At 47.8% G+C, this 21,722-nt stretch overlaps 1 protein-coding gene across 4 annotated transcripts in view; it reads left to right on the forward strand.

Annotated features, from left to right (window-relative positions):
- NF2 (NF2, moesin-ezrin-radixin like (MERLIN) tumor suppressor) overlaps window positions 1-21,722 on the forward strand; it is a 116,783-nt gene that overhangs the window by 66,291 nt on the left and 28,770 nt on the right. For all 4 annotated transcript variants that reach the window (XM_088443531.1, XM_088443529.1, XM_088443532.1 and 1 more), the window contains 3 exons: window positions 9,024-9,146; window positions 9,908-10,125; window positions 18,948-19,053. In XM_088443531.1, coding sequence (XP_088299657.1) covers window positions 9,024-9,146; window positions 9,908-10,125; window positions 18,948-19,053 — 447 coding nt within the window. The remainder of the gene's footprint in view (window positions 1-9,023; window positions 9,147-9,907; window positions 10,126-18,947; window positions 19,054-21,722) is intronic.

Raw genomic sequence — 21,722 nt, forward strand, 5'->3', positions numbered from 1 at the left:
GACTGTGTGGCAATGTAGCCTATGTTGAGCCAGCTGTATTAGGCAGTCACATTGTCCTATGTACAGTGGTGCTTGAAAGTTTGTGAATTTTCTATATTCTGCTGAAACTTGGCCTAAAACTACCTCAGATTTTCACACAAGTCCTAAAAGTAGATAGAGTACCAAATCAAACAAATGAGACAAAAAAATTAGACATGTTAATTTTTTTATTGCGGAAAATGATCCAATATCGCACATCTGTGAGTGGCAAAAGTATGTGAACCTTTGCTTTCAGTATCTGGTATGACCCTCTTGACTGCTTCTAAACGTTTCCGATAATTGTTGATTAGTCCTGAACTTTGGCTTGGAAGAATTTTACCCCATTCCTCCGTACAAAACAGCTTCAACTCTGTTATGTTGGTGGGTTTCCTCCCATGAACTGCTCGCTTCAGGTCCTTCCACAACATTTTGATTGGATTAAGGTCAGGACTTTGACTTGGCCATACCAAAACTTAGAATTTTATTCTTTAGCCATTCTTTGGTCAAATGACTTGTGTGCTTTGGGTCGTTGTCTTGCTGCATGACCCACGTTCTCTTGAGATGCGGCTCATGGACAGATGTCCTGACATTTTCCTGTAGAATATTCTGGTATAATTCAGAATTCATTGTCCCATCAATAATGACAAGTTGTCCTGGGCCAGATTAAGTAAAACAGGGCCAAACCATGATACTAGCACCACCGTGTTTCACAGCTGGTATGAGGTTTTTATGCTGGAATGCATGGTTCTCCTTTCTCCAAACATAATGTGTCTCATTTAAACCAGAAAGCTTTATTTTGGACTCATCTGTCCACAAAACATTGTTCCAATAGTCTTCTGGCTTGTCCACGTGATCTTTAGCAAACTGCAGATGGGCAGCAATGTTCTTTTTGGAGAGCAGTGGCTTTCTCCTTGCAATTCTGCAATGCACCATATTGTTGTTCAGTGTCCTCCGGATGGTGGACTCATGAACATTAACATTAGCTCAGTTGCTTAGAGGTTACCTTGCAAACTAATAGACTCCTTGCTTTTGGCATGATTTTTGCTGGTTGACCACTCCTGGTGAGGGTAATAATGGTCTGGCATTTCCTCCATTTGTTCACAATCTGTCTGACTGACTGTTGATTGTTGGAGTCCAAACTCTTTAGAGATGGTTTTGTAACCTTTTCCAGCCTGATGCGCATCAACAACTCTTCTATTGAGGTCCTCCGAATCTCCTTTTGCTCGTTGCATAATACACTTCCACAAACACGTGTTGTGAACATCAGACTTTGATAGATCCCTGTTCTTTTAAAAAGACAGGTTGCCCACAGACACCTGCTTGTCATACCTGACTGTAATTTCGCTTTCAAAATATCTGCTAAGCCTAAGGGTTCACATACTTTTGCCACTCACAGATATGTGATATTGGATAATTTTCCTCAAAAAAAAAATTTGCATGTTTTTTGTCTCATTTGTTTCATTTTGGTTCTCTTTTATCTACTTTTAGAACTTGTGTGGAAATCTGAGGTAATTTTAGGTCAAACGTCAAATTATAGAAAATGCTCAGGGGTTCACAAACTTTCAAGTACAACTGTGTATTTCCACAAAAGTTTGTCATTCGAGAGAGAGAGAGATTTTAAAGCAAGCATATCTTAGCAACAGACAAACATCCAATATCATCAGCATGTTACCTTGTATAGTAAATGCAATCAAATATAGATATCAAAATAATTGTTAGCAACTAAATAATTATGAATTAGACAACATATAATATAAAAACAAAGAAGAAAAAAAAGACTACAAATACAGAAAGGACAAAACACAAATTAAGAAGGGCGAAAAGGGCGGGAGGATGGTAGATAACTTGCCTATAGCACCAAGAACTCAAACTAATTCTGACTTATAACCCGCAGATGATTTAAACTCAAGCCAAGAGCACCAGGTAGAGCAGAATTCCTTGTTTTCTCCACTCAGAGACGGAGATCCTCCTTATCCATATATAGATCTAGTCTAGTAAACCATTCCTTCAAAGAGGGTGGTACTATGGACTTGCAATGGACAGGGATAACCGCCTTTGCAGCGCAATTGAGGAATTTTAACTAGAGATTTTTTGTAAGTTGCTAGGGGGCCAAGGTATAGATTTAAGAGCCAAAACGAGGTGTCCGATTCGACTTCACAATCCAAAACTATGCGGAGAGGAGAATAACTTTCTCCCAAAATGGCGTAGGGCTGGACATTCCCAATAGATGTGTTCAATTAATAATTTATAACATGTAGAGAGGTGATGTGATGGGCGTGTAGGTGCCAGGCAAAAAGGGTCAATGGTCCACTGCAGGCCAATCGTATTTCACAGCTTTGAGCAAAGTGCTTGAGTTGTAAATAACGCCAGACCTCAGCATATGGTAAAGCCCATTTAGACTGTAGAGAATGAAAGGGCAAAATCCTCCCAGAATCCACCAGCCAACCGTGAGAAACCCTGCTTGTGGCCAAATATGAAAAAGCACCCCAGAAGCACCTGGAGGGAAGTCAGTGTTGCTGATGAGAGGGGTTAAAGGTGAAAAAGGAGAAGTGATCCATGTGTCTCTCCTCAGTTGGGTTCCATCTCACCAAGGTAGATCCTATCGTCGGATACGTTAAAGTAGGCACCTTGGATTTCCACGGGTATAGTGAAAGAGCAGCAGAGGCGGAATGGTTCTCCAACTGAACCCACTGTTTTGCATCACCGTCCCTCGTCCAGTCCATTATTCTACCAAGCAATAATAGCATTGTAATATATGGAAAAGTTTGGGAATAGATGTCCTCCCATATGCTTACATCTGAACAGAATGGCATGCTTAAAACGAGGTTTTCTGCCCCCCCCCTCCCCCAGATAAATTCTCACACCAAATTATGTAACTTACGGAACCACTGCTTAGGGACAAGAATAGGGAGAGCCTGCAGTAAATATAAAACTCTGGGTAGAATTAATTTTCACAACACTAACCCGTCCTAACCAAGAAAAATATTTTGCACTCCAATTTCTTAGCTCAGAACGAAGACTTTGGAGTAAAGGCCTAAAGTTGTCCGCAAACAGACTGGAGAGGTCTTTGCCAAGGACAACTCAAGGTACTTAAGGCTAGTGTCATGCCATGCAAAATATTTCCGCATATCTACAGAGTGCGAGGGTGTCGTCAAGTTTACAGCAATTGATTTTGAGTAGTTTACTTTTAAAATTAGAGAGCGCGCCAAACCTCTGGAATTCCGCAAAAAGATTAGGGACAGAGAGGACCGGGTTGGAGAGACCTGCCAAGAGATCGTCTGCAAATAATGCTAGTTTATATTCCACTGCCGCAACCTGGAGACCCGTGACAATAGAGTTAGAGCTGATAGAGCGAGCCAGTACTTCCATGCAGAGGACGAATATTAGAGGGGAGAGAGGATAACCTTGTCTGATGCCGTTGCTAATCCTTACCGAATCTGATAAAATGCCATTGATCCTTGTCAGGGCCGATGGGAAGTGATATAACGCCAAAATCCTATGGAGGTTCTCAGGATCCAAGCCCAAGTGCAGCAGGACCCCCTGCATGAACAATCAACCCTATCAAACGCCGTCTCTGCATAGGTTGAGCGTAAAATTACTGGGACAGAGCTACCGGAAGCCAGGTGTATGAGGTCTATAACATTTGTGGTGTTGTCCCGGGCTTCCCTCCCAGAAACAAAACCCACCTGGTCCGAATGTATAACCATAGGAAGTAAAATTTGAAGCCGATTTAGCTATAAGTTTAGCAAACAATTTAATTTCCGTATTAAGTAAGGTAATTGGGCGGTAGCTGGAACATTGGGCTTGGTCCTTACCTGCCTTATGAATAACCATAATATGGGCCTCCCAAGGATTGGGGTGTGAAATATTGGTCACCTGTGATCGCGTTAAACACCATAAGCATTTTAGGTAGTAGGTGAGCTAGGAAGGTCTTATAATATGTGATGGGAAAGCCATTAGGGCCAGGACTTTTCCCAGAGGGGGTCGACTTAAGGACCTCCTAAGCTTAGTAAGAGAAAAAGGAGAGTCCAACCAGGTCCGATCTTCCTTTTGAGAGCATAGGAAAGCTGACTTCGTGAAGATAGTCAGCAACCAGAGCCTGAAAAGATGCTATTTGCTCTGGGGTTTGAGGGCCACATAAATTGTAAAGTTTAATATAGTTGGAACGAAAAGCAGCTGCAATATCAAAAGTGCATTGTCAAGTGTTGTCCGTAGAATCCCTAACAGACTGAATATAAAAAGAGGCTCTCTGTGCCCTAATGGCTCTGGCCAAATACTTACCTGATTTTTTACCCCACGGAAAGAAACGATTTCTGCATTTCTGATTAGTCCCATCTGACATTGTCGAAGAGAAGTTTATTTAACTCTGCTCTGGTAGCAGTCAGGTCAGATGAGATATGGGCAGAAGGGAGAGCCTTATGTGACGTTTCTAGAGACTTTAGTTTTTGTAAAGAGCAAGTTTTTTGGCCTTCCCTCTCCCTCACACATTTGTGGGCTTCCTATACCGTGACACTGGAGACCTCAGACGTTTCATTAGTGGAAAAATAATTATGAAGTGCTGCCTCCAGCTGGGATTTACGAGGGTCAGCGAGGATTTGCTCATTAAGTCACCACACACATTGTTTGGTAGAAGGACAAGAGGTCAACAGTGTCAGAGCGACAGGAGCATGATCTAACCAAGTGGTGAGACCAATATCAGTATGCCGAAAAAGGTGGAGGAACCTATGTGGCAAGAAGAGATAGTCTATCCTAGAATACACGTTATGAGGCCTAGAAAAGAATGTGTAATCTCTATCTCCTGGGTGCTGAAGCCTCCAAGATTTGACCAACTTGTGCTCATGTAACAAATGACTTACCTGACTGTGCCACTTGGAGTGTCTAGCAGAGGTGCCTGAGATGTCTATCTCCGGTTGGATAGTTCAGTTTAAGTCACCTCCGAAGATGGGTATACCATCTACCAGAGGCTCCATACGATCAAGAACATTATCGAAAAAAGGGAGCATAAATGTTAATAAAGGAATACGATTGCCCAAACAAGGTACACTTAACCATTATATCTCTACCTTCCTCCAAAACAATCTGTACAAAATCCTGAAATGGGAGCAATATGGAAAACAGTATAGTGACCTCCAATGTTTTGGCATCACTATTGTTACTGAAGGAGATGGGGTAATTATGATCTGTGAATTTCGGAGCAATCCCCTATTTAAAAATGGGTTCCTGAACAAATACTACTCCTGCTTTAGCGGCAAAGAAATCACGAAGGGCCCTAGAATGTTTCTCAGGTATATTTAACCTCTTGGCATTGAGGGAGAGTACTTTAATAGTCTTCACCTGCATGTTAACTGCCATCACATAAATCAGGCACTAGGGGAGGGAAACCACAATAGGAGAAAGGGGAAGGGGAGGGAGACAGACAGCAAAAACAGTGATCCCAATAAGATATAAAATATCACAATATAATGAACGGAGGAAAAAATAACCACGCCTTGGGAGCTCGGGCATGATAGTCATGACCGGGATCATGGGAGAATCTAGGCGGTGTAGGGGTCACCGGGGGTTGGTGACATCGACAACCTTTAACTTATAACCTAAGTAGAAAAAATTACCCAACAGTAGGAAAATGAAGGTACACTATAATAGCGAAATAGAGAAAAAGTCAGCAAGGGAGAGGGAGTTTTTCTTCTTTTTTTTTTTTTCTTCCTATTTTTTTTTTAATAATTACCCTTTCTATATTCTCCACCAAGTCTTTCACTCCCATAAATGCAATGAAAGAGAACCTGAGAAAAAACCTCCAGAAAGGGTAGCTGTGGAAAAAATTTAAAGCGATGCGTTTAAGGAGCCATAAAGCCCAGGCAGAGGTTAAACGGTTCATCATAGTGGGATCGAATCTGAGACCTCACAATGATGTCTGGGAGGCCTAGGACGTCGACCCACAGGTTACCAACTGCCTTCATGGGAAGAGCCTTCAGGATGAACTTTACCCAGGGGAGAGTTCCGCCAATCTGGAAGTTCTACCTGTGGGATGCCTATGACAGAGCAGAAGGAGGAGAGATCATCCGGTTCTTTTAAAACTACTAATTTCCCATTTTGGATGAACTGCAGGCTAAACGGGAAGCCCCAGCGATATTTGATATTCAGCTTACGTTATGGAGCTCCAAGGTTGAAGGCTGCAGCAATCATTGGTTCTGAAGGGTCGCCCATGAAAGGTCCTGGAAGATTTGGATACGTTGGCCATCAACATTAATGTCATCTAATGTCAATTTTATGTAAAATGTCCTCTTTCGGTTTATAATAATGTAGGCGACCTTTGATGTCTCATGGGCGTTCAGTCGGAGCACCCCTAGGCCGGAGGGCATGATGAGCTCTGTCAAACAGAATGATGGAACCAGGGTCCTGCCCCAAGATTTTGCTGAGGCCTTGAGGCGGTATGTCCTCTGATACACCCCTGACACGAAGGTTATTCCTCCTACCTCTGTTATCCAAGTCTTCAAGACGATTTTGGAGGAGTCTGAATTCAGTTGCTTGCCGGATTACAGTTTCCCGGAGCGCATATTGAGATATGAAGTCAGCAGTAAAGTCTTCCAGAGATGCCAACCTAGTACCAAGATGCGATATGTCAGACTGAATGGTGGCTATTTCCGTGCGGACAGTGTCCTGAATACTACATTCCAACTGCTCAGAGTACTGCTTGCTCGGCATAGACTGCAATAGTTGTAAAATCTGAGACACTTCCAACATCCGTCTTTGTGTCCTGGCTCAGGTGGGGTTCACCCGCCTAGGAAGATGAGCCAGAGGCAGGGGAGAGCTGGAGATAGGGAGGTGGAGATGATTCCACCAGTCGGGGTAGTACCAGAGGGTAGGAGAAACTGCCACAGGTCCAAGCGACAGGGGATAGAAGTAACAGGGGAGTAGAGTCTCTTCTCTGGGAATTCTTATCTTTCCCCGTGAAGAAGGTAGGTGAAACAGGTGAAAAACTTGTAAAGCAGGCATCAATAGGAAATAATCGACACAGCGTGTAGCGCAGGTAAGGTTGTCGCTAGTCCATACCCCCTATAAAGTGGCTAGGCCGGCATCATAGGACAGGACTTCACACAATTATAGGAACATTTTCTGCACAACCGATGGCAAGGCAGGGGTGGCTAGGCAGGTATGAGTATAGCTGGACACTGCGTGGAATTGGTAGCAAGACAGGGCCTCACATGATCATAGGAGCGTTTTCTGTACGTCTGGCAACAGGCTAGGGGTGACTTGGTGAGTATTAGTATAGCTGGACACTGTGTAAAGTTGGCAGCAGGACAGGTCGTCATATAGTTATAGGAACATTTTCTGTATGTCCGGCAACAGGACAGGAGTGACTTGGTGAGTATGAGAATATCTGGGCACTGTGTGAAATTGGCAGTAGGACAGGAAGTCCTATAATTATAAGAACAGTTTCTGTATGTCTGGCAACAAGGCAGGGGTTACTTGACGAGTATGAGTACACTGAACACTGTGTGGAATGGAGCGCAGCCAAAGTGATGCAGGAGAAGGGGAAAAAGCATCAGCTAGAATCCTGACAAAATATAGATATCACCCCACAGACTTGTAAAGTATGCACCAGGTCACAGTACCTACCTCAAGGTCCCCCAGAAGTGAGCCAGCATCAGAGGAGAAGTCCAGCAGCAGCTTGGTCGGAGCAGCTATCAGTGGGCACTGCTTCAGGATACAGGTAGGCTGCGGGTGGGAGGGCAGTCCAGGGAGAGCCTGAGTGCAGCTGTCTGGGCTGTCCTAACAGTAGAACAGGCAGTAGAAGTCTTGTTGAGGGATAATGTGTCCCCAAATTAAGGTCTTAATGGACCCAGCTGTGGGAGCCAGAGAGCAGCATGTCTGTTCTCAGAGCCAGCCAGGCCACACACCCTGATGGCTTTAGTTTGTTTTATATGGTACAGTGTATTCCAAAGGCTGAATGAGCAAACTGGCTTTTTATATTGGTGAAAATTAGTACCAACTGTCTTTCTTAAGCCTAGCAAAGTCACTTATTTTTGGTGATGGTAGTATTCTCTGGTTCTGTCCTGTGGGGCTTGATTAAACAAATAGCGGAATGAATATAGAAGGGGAGTAGCAAATATTTGTTTAAAGCTGATTATGTATGTATGTTAATGTTTTTTTAAGTACCCAATTCTTAGAACCGCTATGCACAACCTGCGGCACCAGATGGGGCCGCCACCCTGGTGGTGGTGTTTTTTTTTTCACCTATCTAATAAAGATCTATCTTTACCATTTTTTTTCTGCACCCGACACTGTGGAAATGGGTAGAAATTACTCATCGACACTGAACTTGACAGAGACATGCCTGTGACAGGCAGCCAATCAAATTGGCTGGCATGCTTCTATGTTTGTGGCTTTTAAAGCTCTCAATTGTTTAGCCGGCGCCTATTTTTTTAAGTCGCCCAACGGAGCAATTCAATTGTTGCTCCGTCTGAGCCGTCAGGGCCATCATTTGTGCTTGCACCCTCAGGAGGGTGCCTGCAAAAATGTGCGAGAAACCCGTTGTTAGGGCGTCCTAACCGCAGTTATTAAAGTTAAATAAGAGAACAATATTTGTATGGCTACTAAACATAGATGATAGTCTCACGAGCATTTATACATTGAGTGCCAAATGGCAGCTTAATATTCTCAGGGACCGTGTCACTGTATAATGCTTGGCGTTCTCCTTTGTTAAATGGAATCCAGCATCGCAAGCCTACAGAGCCATTCAAGTCAATGAAATTATACAGTTAAACTGTAATGTAACTAACTTTAGTGAAGTAATTTATTTGTGCTGAAATACCTTACAAATTTCCAAAAAACTGGCTTTGAATAAGCATGTTCTTATTATAGACTAGTTAGTGTGTGTAAATCTTCTGTTATCAAGCTCAAAACATTAACAAAATGTCAATTTTAACAAAAATATATAAATATATTTAAAGTGCATGTGTATCTACATCTTTTTATATAACATTTTTAAACTAAACCCTTTACAGATGGAGCGCCAGAGGCTGGCCCGGGAAAAGCAGCTGAGAGAGGAAGCGGAGAGAACGCGAGATGAGCTGGAGAGGAGACTGTTACAACTGAAGGAGGAGGCACAAATGGCCAATGATGCTCTGGTGAGTGCGCTAAATCAGTTGGAAACCTTTAAACATCAAGGTCTTGTAACTTAAATAGGTATGTCCAGGGGTGTAACTAGCGTTATCGGGGGGCCCCATTGCAAAATTTTCTCAGGGCTCCCATAGATCTACCTGTACAGTGCCCATTATGCAATGCCCCCTGTATTTGTGTCCATTATGCAATTCCCCTTGTATTAGAGCCCCTTATGTTGTGCCCCCAGTAGTGCCTCTTATGTTGTGCCCCCAGTAGTGCCCCTTATGTTGTGCCCTCAGTAATGCCCCTTATGCTGTGTCCTCAGTAATGTCCTAGTAGTGCCACTTATGCTGTGGTCCCCCTCTCCTATGCAGTACTTACCTCTCAAGCTGGCTGCTGGGCAATGCTCCAGTCCACGCCGTCAGGCCTTCTCCCGCACAGGCGCTGCCGCTGACTGGATCTAACTAAATCCAGCAGCAGGCGCAGGCTCCTCTCATCGCGCACTGCATCACTGGGAACGCTGGCCTCTGATCAGAGGTGTCGTTAGTCTCTGATCGCTTCAGTGACCAACATTCCCAGTTGCACCAGCAACTTGGCTGGCCGTGCTACAGAGTGTGCAGGGGGACACTTGCTGGGCTGGCGGGCTCCCTAAGTCGCCGGGCCCCATAGCAAGCGCACCCTCTATAGTTACACCACTGGGTATGTCTAACATATTTAGAAAATAAGTGCCATGTCCTCATTGACCACAGTACAGATATAACTGTTAACCACTTTCTTCACTACCCAGATGAGATCAGAAGAAACGGCCGACCTGCTCGCCGAGAAGGCTCAAATCACAGAGGAGGAGGCTAAGCTGCTGGCCCAGAAAGCTGCTGAGGCTGAGCAGGAGATGCAGAGAATCAAAGCCACAGCCATTCGCAGCGAGGAGGACAAGCGGCTAATGGAGCAGAAGGTACTAGAGACAGAGATGTTGGCACTAAAGATGGCAGAAGAGTCAGAACGAAGGTAAGTGTGTCCAGCTGTGCTTGTCTAGATAGTTGGTGTAAAAACAGCAACCAAGCAAAGGAACTTAGGAGTAATAATATCAGACTACAAAGTAGGTATTGTAGGGGGAAATGGAATACAGTGCAATTTATCAAAATTACAGCTTTTCTACACTTTTTGGTACAGGATTTAAAGCTGCAATTTTTTATTTATTTATTTTTTTACAAAAAACAAAACATCAGGGTTTTTGATTTTAATTAACTTGTCGGTTTAAAACTTGTGGTAAAAATCGCTGAAAAGCTGCGTTTTTGACAAATTGCACTTTATTACATTTCCCCATATATCTCCTATTTTACCATCTGATATTATTACTCCTAGGTATGCTTCCTCTGCGGCTACTGATCTTGCATTAACATTACATGTTCTGCATTTAGATTTGTGAAATAAGGGTCTGCTTCAGATTTGGGAATAGGGGGCCTGATTCAGATCCGGACGCTATTTGCGCTCGCTTGTTCAGAAAAAAGGGATGGCTATTCAAATGAACCGTTCGCTCTTGCGGTCTGTTCACGCCTCTATGTCTGAACGAGCGAACAAAACTTGCGGTCGTTTTTTGGGAAACTACGCCCCCTGGCCGCTCGCATCTGACGTCATGTCCGCTATTTATTAGATTAATCGAGTACATCGACCAGCGTATTCTTGTGGTTGGTTTTTCCTACCGCTATATTGCGAGCAGTTCTGACAATAAAATAACCCAGTGACGTGGTCAATGACGCTGCTGTATTAATTTTGCACACCCATAAAACGCCCGTTTTGACCTTTCAGCACGCCTGCGTTCGGATCTCCACTCCCCGTTTTCAAGCACCTTCCACTGTTACCACCCACATACGCCTCCTCATGTCACTCAAAATAGCAGGCATTCGCTATTTAGCGAACAAACGATTTTCGGGTGCACTGACTGGTTCGCGCATGCGTATTACGATCCGTACGTATGCGCAGTTGTGCAAACATCGCTCGGAACGAAAGAGCGTCCGCTTACGAGCGGCTCTGAATCAGGCCCAGAGTTAAGTAAAGCAAGTAACTGTGTACCTGGACAAACCATGTTGTAAGGGGTGCAAATACATACATTTTTATTGCATGTGGGGTAAATGCTGGCAACTGTTGCATGTAGCCCACAAGTGCTGGACAGCTTTATTTTTACACTGATATTTGTTTGTTGCACACACCCCTCCTAAATCTAAAGCAGCCCATACACGGTGCGATATGCACCATGTATGACGACGGCCGATCCGATGCTCGACATATCGCCCGATATGCCGGCACCTCCCTCCCTAACCTGCATAGCGCAACATGGGGTCGTACATCGCATCCCCTGATCGAGTGAATATTCCGTAAAATCTGGGGATGCGATGTACGACCCCACGGGAGCTCACACGGGCTGATATCATGCCCATACACGGTACGATATAGCAGCTATATCGTGCCAATCTGTCGGATCGGCTACTATATCGCACTGTGTATGGCCGGCATAAATCTCTGAATGCATGTTTTAAATCTTCCCACCTGCATGGTTTTACCAAGATGCACAGTTACTTGTTTTTTCTTACTCTATTCCCAAATCTGAATCGGGCCCTAAATGTTCTATTTCTACTTCAGGGTCCATAGGGGGTCCACAGGGTTGACCTTGGGGTTATAGCTGGAACAGGATCCATGGGCACCACACAGTTAAGCTTTTAGCTCCCAGGATGCACTTGGGTCCTCCTCTATACCCCGCCCCCGAGCCACAGGCACCCCAGTGTAAGCTGGTGCCCGGCCGGAGTCGGTCACCGCGCAGGGGGGCTGCAGGAGCAGCCCCCAGAAGCTTTTTATTTGAAGTTAGATTTTATTTATTTTTAATCTCTTTTTACTACAGACGGCAGCGAAGGGCTGTCTGTACAGACGCCCACGCTGCCGCTCTGATCCCCGACTGGCGCCACGACGCCAGTACTGATCTGGGGATCGCGGCGGGAGGGCAGAGTCCGTACTAGCCGGACTCTGTCTACCTCCCAGGACTGCTGCCGGAGTCGCCGGGGATTCAGGTAAGCCGCGCGTCGCTGGCTAGCGGCGGCGCGCGGAATGCCTTAAATGCAGTCCTTTAGCCTCCGGTCCTGGGGACAGACCGGAGGCTGCTGGCAGTGGCGGCGGGCCCCCCCCATAACCCGTGGGACCACTAGACCACCAGGGATAAAGGGGCAAGCGGGAAGCCAGCATCCCTGGGGTTATGGCCAGCCAGGGGAGGAAGCCTTCCCTGTTCAGCGGCTCCTCCCCTCAGCTCAGCGCGCCTTTCAGCACGCAGTCTGGCGTCGCTGAGCTGCATCTACTCGGCCACTCCTCCTCTGAGGTCTCCAGCGGCCATTTTCCCAGTGGCAGCACAGATCTCAGGGAGCACGCGGACCGGTCCCCCTGTGTACCTCTCCCCTGATTAAGGACAGCGTACACAGCACTATAGCCCTCCCAGACACTGAATCTGGGCAGGTTGATTGTAGTGTAAAGGTGCAGTGAGTATATCTTCCTGCATGGTATGTGACTTTTGCTAGTGCTGCCTGTCTGTGCTTATTTTCCGCTTACTGTCAGCTTATACCTATCCCTTTACTTCTCCTACAAGCCCTACAGGTGTGTGGGGGAGGGGCGTTTCTACTGACCTCACTTATATAGATCACGTATTTGTGAGGTCCGTCACATACAGTTGTGTGCTACTCAGTGCCATATTGTGGGCTGTTGTTCAGCACACCGGTGAGTGCGTTTTACTTCTACCCTGGTGCCAGATATATAATATATTCTGTCATGTCAGACGAGGAGGTTGAGCGCTCAGTGGCTCCGGTGTTGGCCTCCTGCGGACGCTGTTCTGCAGGAGTAGATAGGGAGGATTTGTCACAGGATGGCCTGTGTAGTCGATGCCAGGTGGCTCCTGGCCCATCCAGACCTTCTCTGGCGCAGGAACCACCGTGGGCGATGTTTTCTCAAGTGCTGGTGTCTATTGCGGACCGTCTGTCGGTCCCAACTGCTCTCCCTACTAGGGCGGTGCCCCAGCCGACCATCCCCCATTCCCCGGGTGTCCCGCAGTTATTGCGGAGTCCTCCTGGGTCTCAATCAGTAGGTCCCTATGCGGGGTTGCCTATGTATATACAGGCTTCCCCTGTGCCGCAGCAGCCTGTGGTACCTTTTCAGGCCCCTATGGCGACGCCTCCACCATGGGTGGATGTGCTCTCCAACTCCGTGCAAAATTTGGCGGCCGCTTCCTAGGCTTTTCAGTCAATGTTGCAGACTGACATGCCTTCTAGGATTTCTAAACGCCCACTCATGACACGGGCTGCTCAGGTGTCGGACTCAGAGGGTTCCTCAGATGATGGGGAGGTCCCTGATGACACTGACTCGGACGCCTCGGTCCAGGAAATGGATACCAAGTCGTCCATTAATGTGCGAGCACTAGTTAGGGCGGTGCGAGCTATTCTTCTTATAGAGGATGAGGCACCGGTTCCTAAGTCGAAGTTTCCTAGTTTCAAAAAAACTAAGGTGGCTTCTGCGGTGTTTCCCCTGTCGGATCAGTTGACGGATCATATGGCGGTAGCTTGGCAGGCGCCCAGTAAGAGATTCCTTCCTCAGAAGCGGTTGGCTTCTAATTACCCCTTCCCTGAGGCACATTGTAAAAAATGGGAAACTCCACCGGCGGTGGATTCCCATGTCACCCGTTTAACTCGGGGCGCCACCTTACCATTACCGTCAATATCCTCGCTGAAGGATCCCACGGACAGGAAAGTTGAGACTTGCTTAAAGTCTATTTACTCCCTCTCCGGAGCGGTGGCCCGACCGTCCATGGCCATCTCCTGGGTGGCCAAGGCCATTGAGGGGTGGGCCAATGCATTGGAAGATACCTTCCCAGACGACGCTCCGGATGTCCAGCGGGCGTTGTTGGGACAAATGAGGGACGCTGCTTCTTACATTGGTGAAGCTTCTTTAGATGCTAGTCTGCTGACCTCGCGGGTATCGACTGCAGCGGTGTCTGGCCGCCGATCCTTGTGGTTGCGGTCCTGGAGAGCGGACTCTGATTCAAAGAAGGGTCTGGAGGCCTTACCTTTCAATGGTGAAGTACTATTTGGTCCGGACTTGGACAAAATAGTGGACACCCTGGCTAAATCCAAGTCTGCCTTCCTCCCTTCGGCGGCACTGCCTGCTAAGGTTCGGAGTTCGGCTTTTCGTTCCTTTCGGGTTCAGGGTAAGGCGAAAGGTCAGTCCTTCCCGAGACAGTCTGCGAGTAAGACTGCCTCTAAACCCAAGAAGCAAGCCTGGAGTGCTCGGCGCCCTTCTTCCAAGCAGGAAGATAAACCTGCGGCCTGATGGGACGGGCCTCCCTCTGGGGGACCTCAGAGTGGGAGGCCGACTTCTTCTATTTGCCCAGTGCTGGCACAATACCACCACGGATGCCTGGGTTCGACAAGTGGTCTCCCAGGGGTACGCCCTGTCTTTTCGGCACAGACCACCCCACCAGTTTTTCTGCACAAGTCCTTCTCCGGACAAGACCAAGGCGTTACAGGTTCAGGAGGCTATAGAGTCCTTGCTGAAAGCAGGGGTCATTGTTCCCGTTCCTCTATCACAACAAGGGACGGGGTATTATTCGTCACTGTTTCTGGTGCAGAAACCCAATGGTTCTCATCGCCCTATCCTCAACTTGAAGTCTCTGAACAAATTCCTCAGAGTTCCCAAGTTCAGGATGGAAACGTTACGTTCCATCATTCTGGCGATGGAACCGGGGGATTACATGGTGTCCCTGGACATCCAGGACGCCTACCTCCATGTTCCGATAGCATCTTCACACCAGCGGTATCTGAGGTTCGCTATCCTTCAACACCACTATCAGTTCCGGGCGCTACCCTTTGGTCTCTCCACGGCACCGAGGGTGTTCACGAAGATTATGGCGGTCATGGCCGCACATCTTCGGAACCAGAATGTACGGCTGCTGCCGTATCTGGACGACCTCCTGTTGCTGGCGAGCTCCCCGGAGGTACTGCTTCAACATCTCCACCTGACGATCGCTTGCCTGCAAGCACACGGGTGGTTGATAAATTGGAAAAAGTCCTCCCTGATTCCATCTCAGCGGATGGTTCATTTGGGAGCCCTGCTGGATTCGCGTCAGCAAAGGATCTTCCTGACTCCGGAGAAGGTCGCCTCCCTACAGCTGCGGATACACAGTTGCCTGAGCCGTTGCCGCCTGTCGGTCCATTCGGCTATGAGAGTTCTGGGGTCCATGGTGTCGACATTCGACATGGTGGAATTTGCCCAGTTCCATTCCCGGCCCCTGCAGGGGCTGATTCTATCAGAATGGAACGGGTTACCTCACCGGATCCGCTCTCAGATGCTGGTGTTGTCTCCGGACGTTCGGCAATCTTTGGCTTGGTGGCTTCAGACAGCTCATCTGGTCGAGGGGCGCCCATTTTGGATCCCGGACTGGGTCCTGCTCACGACGGATGCCAGTCTCCGGGGTTGGGGGGCAGTGACTGGCTCTTTGTCGCTTCAGGGTCGTTGGTCAGCGGAAGAAGCACTTCTCCCCATCAACATCCTGGAACTGCTGGCAGTATACAGGGCCCTGCAGTCGTCCGGCCCCGCTCTTCACGGAAGGGCGGTACAGGTGCAGTCCGACAACGCCACCACGGTGGCGTATATCAACCACCAAGGCGGAACTCGCAGTCAGGCAGCGATGTCGGAGGTGTCTCGTATCCTGACTTGGGCGGAGGGTCACATTCCGGCGATCTCGGCGATCTTCATCCCCGGAGTCCTCAATTGGGAGGCGGACTTCCTCAGCCGTCACGACGTGCATCCCAGGGAATGGTCGCTTCACCCAGAGGTGTTTCAGCTACTCGTGGACAGGTGGGGACTGCCGGAGCTGGACTTGATGGCCTCCCGTCACAATCACAAGTTGCCCGTTTACGGGTCAAGGACAAGAGACGCAGGCGCAAGTCTGGTGGACGCGCTGTCGGTGAAATGGACGTTTCACCTGGCGTATCTGTTTCCTCCGCTATCCCTGCTTCCTCGGGTTCTGCGGAAATTCAAGCAGGACGGCGGCATGCTCGTGCTGGTAGCTCCGGCGTGGCCCAGACGTCCTTGGTACTCCGATCTCAGGAGCCTCTCCATCGACGCTCCGTACCTTCTTCCTCAGCGTCGGGACCTGTTGTCTCAGGGGCCCTGCCTTTACCCGGATCTGGGTCGGCTGTCTTTGACGGCGTGGCTCTTGAGACAGCCGTCTTGAGGTCTCGGGGCTTCTCCAGTTCGGTTATTGGTACCATGCTCCGGGCACGCAAGCCTGCTTCAGCACGGATTTATCACAGAGTGTGGCACACTTACTTTCAGTGGTGTGAGTCCAGACATTATGATCCTCAGGTGTTCCGAGTTTCTAGGATCTTGGAATTTCTTCAGTCAGGATTGGATCTCGGCTTACGCCTTGCATCTCTGAAGGTTCATGTGTCCGCCTTGTCCGTGTGGTTTCAACGGCGGATTGCAATACTACCAGACGTTCACACCTTTTTCCAGGGTGTTCTCAGGATCCAGCCTCCCTTTGTGCCTCCTGTGGCTCCTTGGGACTTGACGGTGGTGCTACGGGTCCTGCAGGGTCCTCCGTTTGAGCCTCTTGAGGCGGTGGAGCTCCAGTGGCTGACATTTAAGACGGTTTTTCTCCTGGCAATTGCTTCGGCCAGGAGGGTGTCTGAATTGGGGGCGCTTTCCTGTCGCCCTCCTTTCCTGATTTTTCACCAGGACAGAGCGGTGCTCCGCACTCGTCCTGAGTTTTTGCCCAAAGTGGTCTCGAAGTTCCACATTAATCAGGAACTTGTTGTGCCAGCTTTTCAGTCCCCTGATCTTTCAGCTGGTGAGACTTCCTTAGATGTGGTCCGGGCGCTTAGAATTTATGTAGACCGGACGGCTTCGGTTAGGAAGTCTGATTCCTTGTTTATCCTCTTTGGTTTTCACAAGAGGGGTTGGCCTGCCAACAAACAAACGTTAGCCCGTTGGCTTTGTTCCGTTATTTGTGAGGCTTATGCACAAGAGGGTTTACCTGTGCCAGCCTCTGTTAAGGCTCATTCCACTCGTTCTGTGGGTCCCTCTTGGGCTGCTAGACGTGGCGCTTCTGCTGTTCAGCTGTGTAAGGCGGCCACATGGTCTTCTATTCAAACGTTTTTGAGGTTCTATGCGTTTGACACCTTCGCCTCTCAGGATGCTTCCTTTGGGCGCCGGGTGCTCCTTTCAGCACAGGAGCGTCCCCGCCCTTAGTTGAACTGCTTTGGGACATCCCCAAGGTCAACCCTGTGGACCCCCTATGGACCCTAAAGTAGAAAACAAGAGATATGGTAAGAACTTACCTTTGTTATCTCTGTTTCTACGAAGTCCATAGGGTCCACAGGGCGCCCGCCCTGACGCACCTGGCTTCAAATGGGCTGTGTGGCTGGTCACCGGTTTTCCGTCTCCTATTGCTGTGAGTATGGTTTCTTGTGTGTTCCAGTCTTCCTTCTCTCTGTTCCATATTCTCCTCCGGCCTAGGCTGCTTACCAACTGAGGTGCCTGTGGCTCGGGGGTGGGGTATAGAGGAGGACCCAAGTGCATCCTGGGAGCTAAAAGCTTAACTGTGTGGTGCCCATGGATCCTGTTCCAGCTATAACCCCAAGGTCAACCCTGTGGACCCTATGGACTTCGTAGAAACAGAGATAACAAAGGTAAGTTCTTACCATATCTCTTGTTTTTATGTCACTTTACTTCACTTTGTAACTCAATTATATTTATTAATTTAAACTTTATTCCATATCTCTGTTTTTGTAAAACAAATGATTAGAACCAATTTAGTGGACAGGAGTCACAGTATGCCGTATCTGATAACCAAGTGCTGTAGAAAAATAAAAATAAACTGAATGTGTAAAAATAAAACATTAATTGTGGTTCATGTCTGCTGCTTTGGGTTTAGTACCCACTTTTTTCTTAAGTCTAACAAAGTCACTTATATTCGGGGATGGTTGTGTTGTCTGTCTTGGTTTAGATTCTCTGGTTCTGTCCTGTGGGGCTTGATTAAACAAATAGCGGAATAGATATAGAAGGGGAGGAGCAAAGATTTGTTTAAAGATGATTATATGTTTATTTTTTTTTAAGTACTCACTTCTTAGAACTGCCATGCACAACCTGCGGCACCAGACAGAGCTGCCACCCTGGTCGTGTGAGTTTTTTTTCCCCTCTTCCTCATAAAGATGTATCTTTACAATTTTTTTCCTGTACTGGACACAACAGAGACCAGGGTCTGAATCCCAGGAATTGCCATCCGGGTTGACCCTTTCACACAGAAGAAATACCCATGTTGATTCGCAAATTATCGGGTCAAAATGCTTGACCCGCGAATTTGCTTTTCTGTGACAAGGGGGATACAGACTGGGACCTGCAAAAAAACCTGTGCATCAATAGCCAGCTAAAAAAACATTTTTTTGGCTTTTTTCTGTATGAAAGTGGTATAAGGGAGATATTTAACTCAGCGATGTGCAGACGCGATGTTTAGCTCTGCACATCCCTATGGTAGCCACACATTGCTTATTTGGTCTATGGGGTACAGTAAAATTAGCATTGTTGGTGTCTGACTTGCCACTGTTCTGCGGATGCAGCCGAGAATTTAAGTTCCCCCTATAAGAAAGCTTCAATCGGGGAAACAATATCTGGAATGTGTAATATCCCTTTTTGGTCCAAAATCTGGGTGAGTTGCCGTTTTGGTAGTAAGTTTAGAACAAAATTCTGCATTTGCATTTAGCTTAGTAGTTTTCATGCTTGACTCTCTCCCTTTCTCCAAGATCCAAAGAAGCAGAACAGCTGAAACAAGATCTACAAGAGGCCAGGGAGTCTGAGCGCAGAGCCAAGCAAAAGCTTCTGGAAATTACCAACAAAACAGCCTTTACGGTACTTTACTACTGCATAGGAAATCTTAATGTGTTTAAATTGCTCTTCTGTCTTAGCCTCTACCACCTCTCCTGGGAGGCTATTCCACTTATCCACTACCCTTTCCGTGAAGTACCGTATATACTCGAGTATAAGCCGACCCGAATATAAGCCGAGGTACCTACTTTTACCCAAAAAAACTGGGAAAACGTATTGACTCGAGTATAAGCCTAGTGTGGGAAATGGCAGCAGCTGGTAGTGCCCCCAGTAGTAATTCCCCCTGGTAGTGCACCCAGTGGTAATCCCTCCTGGTAGTGCACCCAGTGGTAATCCCCCCTTTCAGTGCCTCCAGTAGTAATCACCCCCTGGTAGTACCCCCAGTGGTGATCCCCCCTTTTAGTGTCCCCTGTAGTAATCCCCCCCGTGGTAGTGCCCCCTGTAGTAATCCTCCCCTGGTAGTTCCCCCAGTGGTAATCCCCCCGTTTAGTGCCCCCTGTAGTAATCGCCCACTGGTAGTGCCCCCTGTAGTCCCCCCCCCAGTAGAGAGAGATGTGATAAGAATTTAAAAAAAAAATCACTTACCTGAAACTCCCGCTCCTGGTCCCGCCGCTATCCGCTCCTCCGGCCGCTTTGCATGGGAGAGACGTCGTCATGACGACGTGTCTCCCATTACCCACTGCGGGAGCCGGAAGATGGCTCCCGCAGAGGGAGCAGCAGCAGCCGCTGAGAGTCTGACAGACTCTCAGCGGCTGCTGATTACAGCAAACACACAGCTGCCGGCTCCGGCGGCTGTGTGTTTGTGCTGTGTAGCGCTGATCGAACTCCGTCCGGTCAGCGCTACACTTCACTCGAGTATAAGCCGAGGGGGTACTTTTTCAGCACAAAAAATGTGCTGAAAAAGTCGGCTTATACTCGAGTATATACGGTAATTTTTCCTCAGAACCTCCCGCCCTCCAGGCTCAGTGAATGTCCTCGTGTTTTTAGTACTTCTCTTCTTTTGAAGAATGTCTCCCTCCAGCACCTTGTTAAAACCCAGGATATGTTTGAAAGTTTTTATCATGTCCCCCCATTACCCTTCTCTGCTCCAGACTATACATATTGAGATATTTTAGTCTTTCCTGGTAAGTTCTGTGATGTAGGCCATGCACCATTTTAGTTGCCCTTCTTTGTACAGTCTCTGATGTATTTATATTGTTCTGTAGATGCAGCCTTCAGAACTGAACACAGTATTGTAGATGAGGCCGTACTAATGACCTATACAGTGGCATTATTACTTCTTTCTTCCTACTACTGATTCCTCTCCCTATGCAACCAAGCATCTGACTTGCCTTTCTCATTGCTTTGTTACAATGCTTACCTTCCTTTAACCACTTGCCTGGCACAGTCATATCAGATACGACCATACCAGAGTGGGCTTTCCCTGACATGGTCGTATCTGATACGACCAGTCAGAAACACACAGTGGGCAGCTTGCTGGAAGTTAACTTCCAGCAGCCGCCCACCTCAGAGGGACCTGCTGGTCCCTCTACAATTTGCGGCTCCCCCTCCTTTGTGTCCCGATCACTGCTGGACACAGTGATCGGGCCCCGGCAGCACCCCCCTAGAAGCAGCAGCCACGGCTCATGTAGCTGTGGCTGCTGCTGTGACCCGATCACTGTGGCCAGCAGAGATCGGGCAGCCGGACCGTCAGAAGCCGTAGCAGCGGCTCTGGTAGCCGCTGCTATGTCTCCGGGCCGCTAGCGGGACACCCACCCGCTGCGGCTCCGGAACACAGTGATCAGTGAGATCACTGTGTACGAGCAGCAGCGGCGGCACTGGTAGCCGCCGCCGCTGCTATGTCTCCGGGACGCTAGCGGGACACCCACCCGCTGCGGCTCCAGAATACAGTCACAGTGATCAGTGAGATCACTGTGTAGGAGCAGGAGCAGCGGCTCTGATAGCAGCGGTTGCTGCCATGTCCTCCGCCGCCCCCGCCCACTCTTTTCCGGCCTCAGCTCCGCCTCCCCAAGTGCCCATGTGTCCCGATCACTGCTGGCCACAGTGATCGGCCAATATATACAGTCAGGTCCATAAATATTGGGACATTGACAGAATTTTCAGATTTTGTCGCCTATTCACCACCACAATGGTTTTGAAATGAAACAAACAAGATGTGCTTTAACTGCAGACTTTCAGATTTAATTTGAGGGTAATTACATCCAAATCGGGTGAATGGTGTAGGAATTACAACAGTTTCAATATGTGCCTCCCACTTTTTAAGGGGCCAAAAGTAATGGGACTATCAACTCAAAAGCTATTTCATGGACAGGTGTGGGCTATTCCCTCGTTATTTCATTATCAATTAAGCAGGTAAAAGGTCTGGAGTTGATTCTAGGTGTGACATTTGCATTTGGAATCAGTTGCTGTCAACTCTCAATATGAGATCCAAAGAGCTGTCACTATCAGTGAAGCAAGCCATCATTAGGCTGAAAAATCAAAACAAACCCATCACAGAGATAGCAGAAACATTAGGTGTGGCCAAATCAACTGTTGGAACATTCTTAAAAAGAAAGAACGCATCGGAGAGCTCAGCAACACCAAAAGACCCGGAAGACCACGGAAAACAACTGTGGTGGATGACAAAATAATTATTTCCCTGGTGCAGAAAAACCCCTTCACAACAGTTGGCCAAATCAAGAACACTCTCCAGG

Source organism: Taudactylus pleione, unplaced genomic scaffold, assembly GCF_031769625.1.
Source record: "Taudactylus pleione unplaced genomic scaffold, aTauple2 ptg000330l, whole genome shotgun sequence".
NCBI lineage: Eukaryota > Metazoa > Chordata > Amphibia > Anura > Myobatrachidae > Taudactylus > Taudactylus pleione.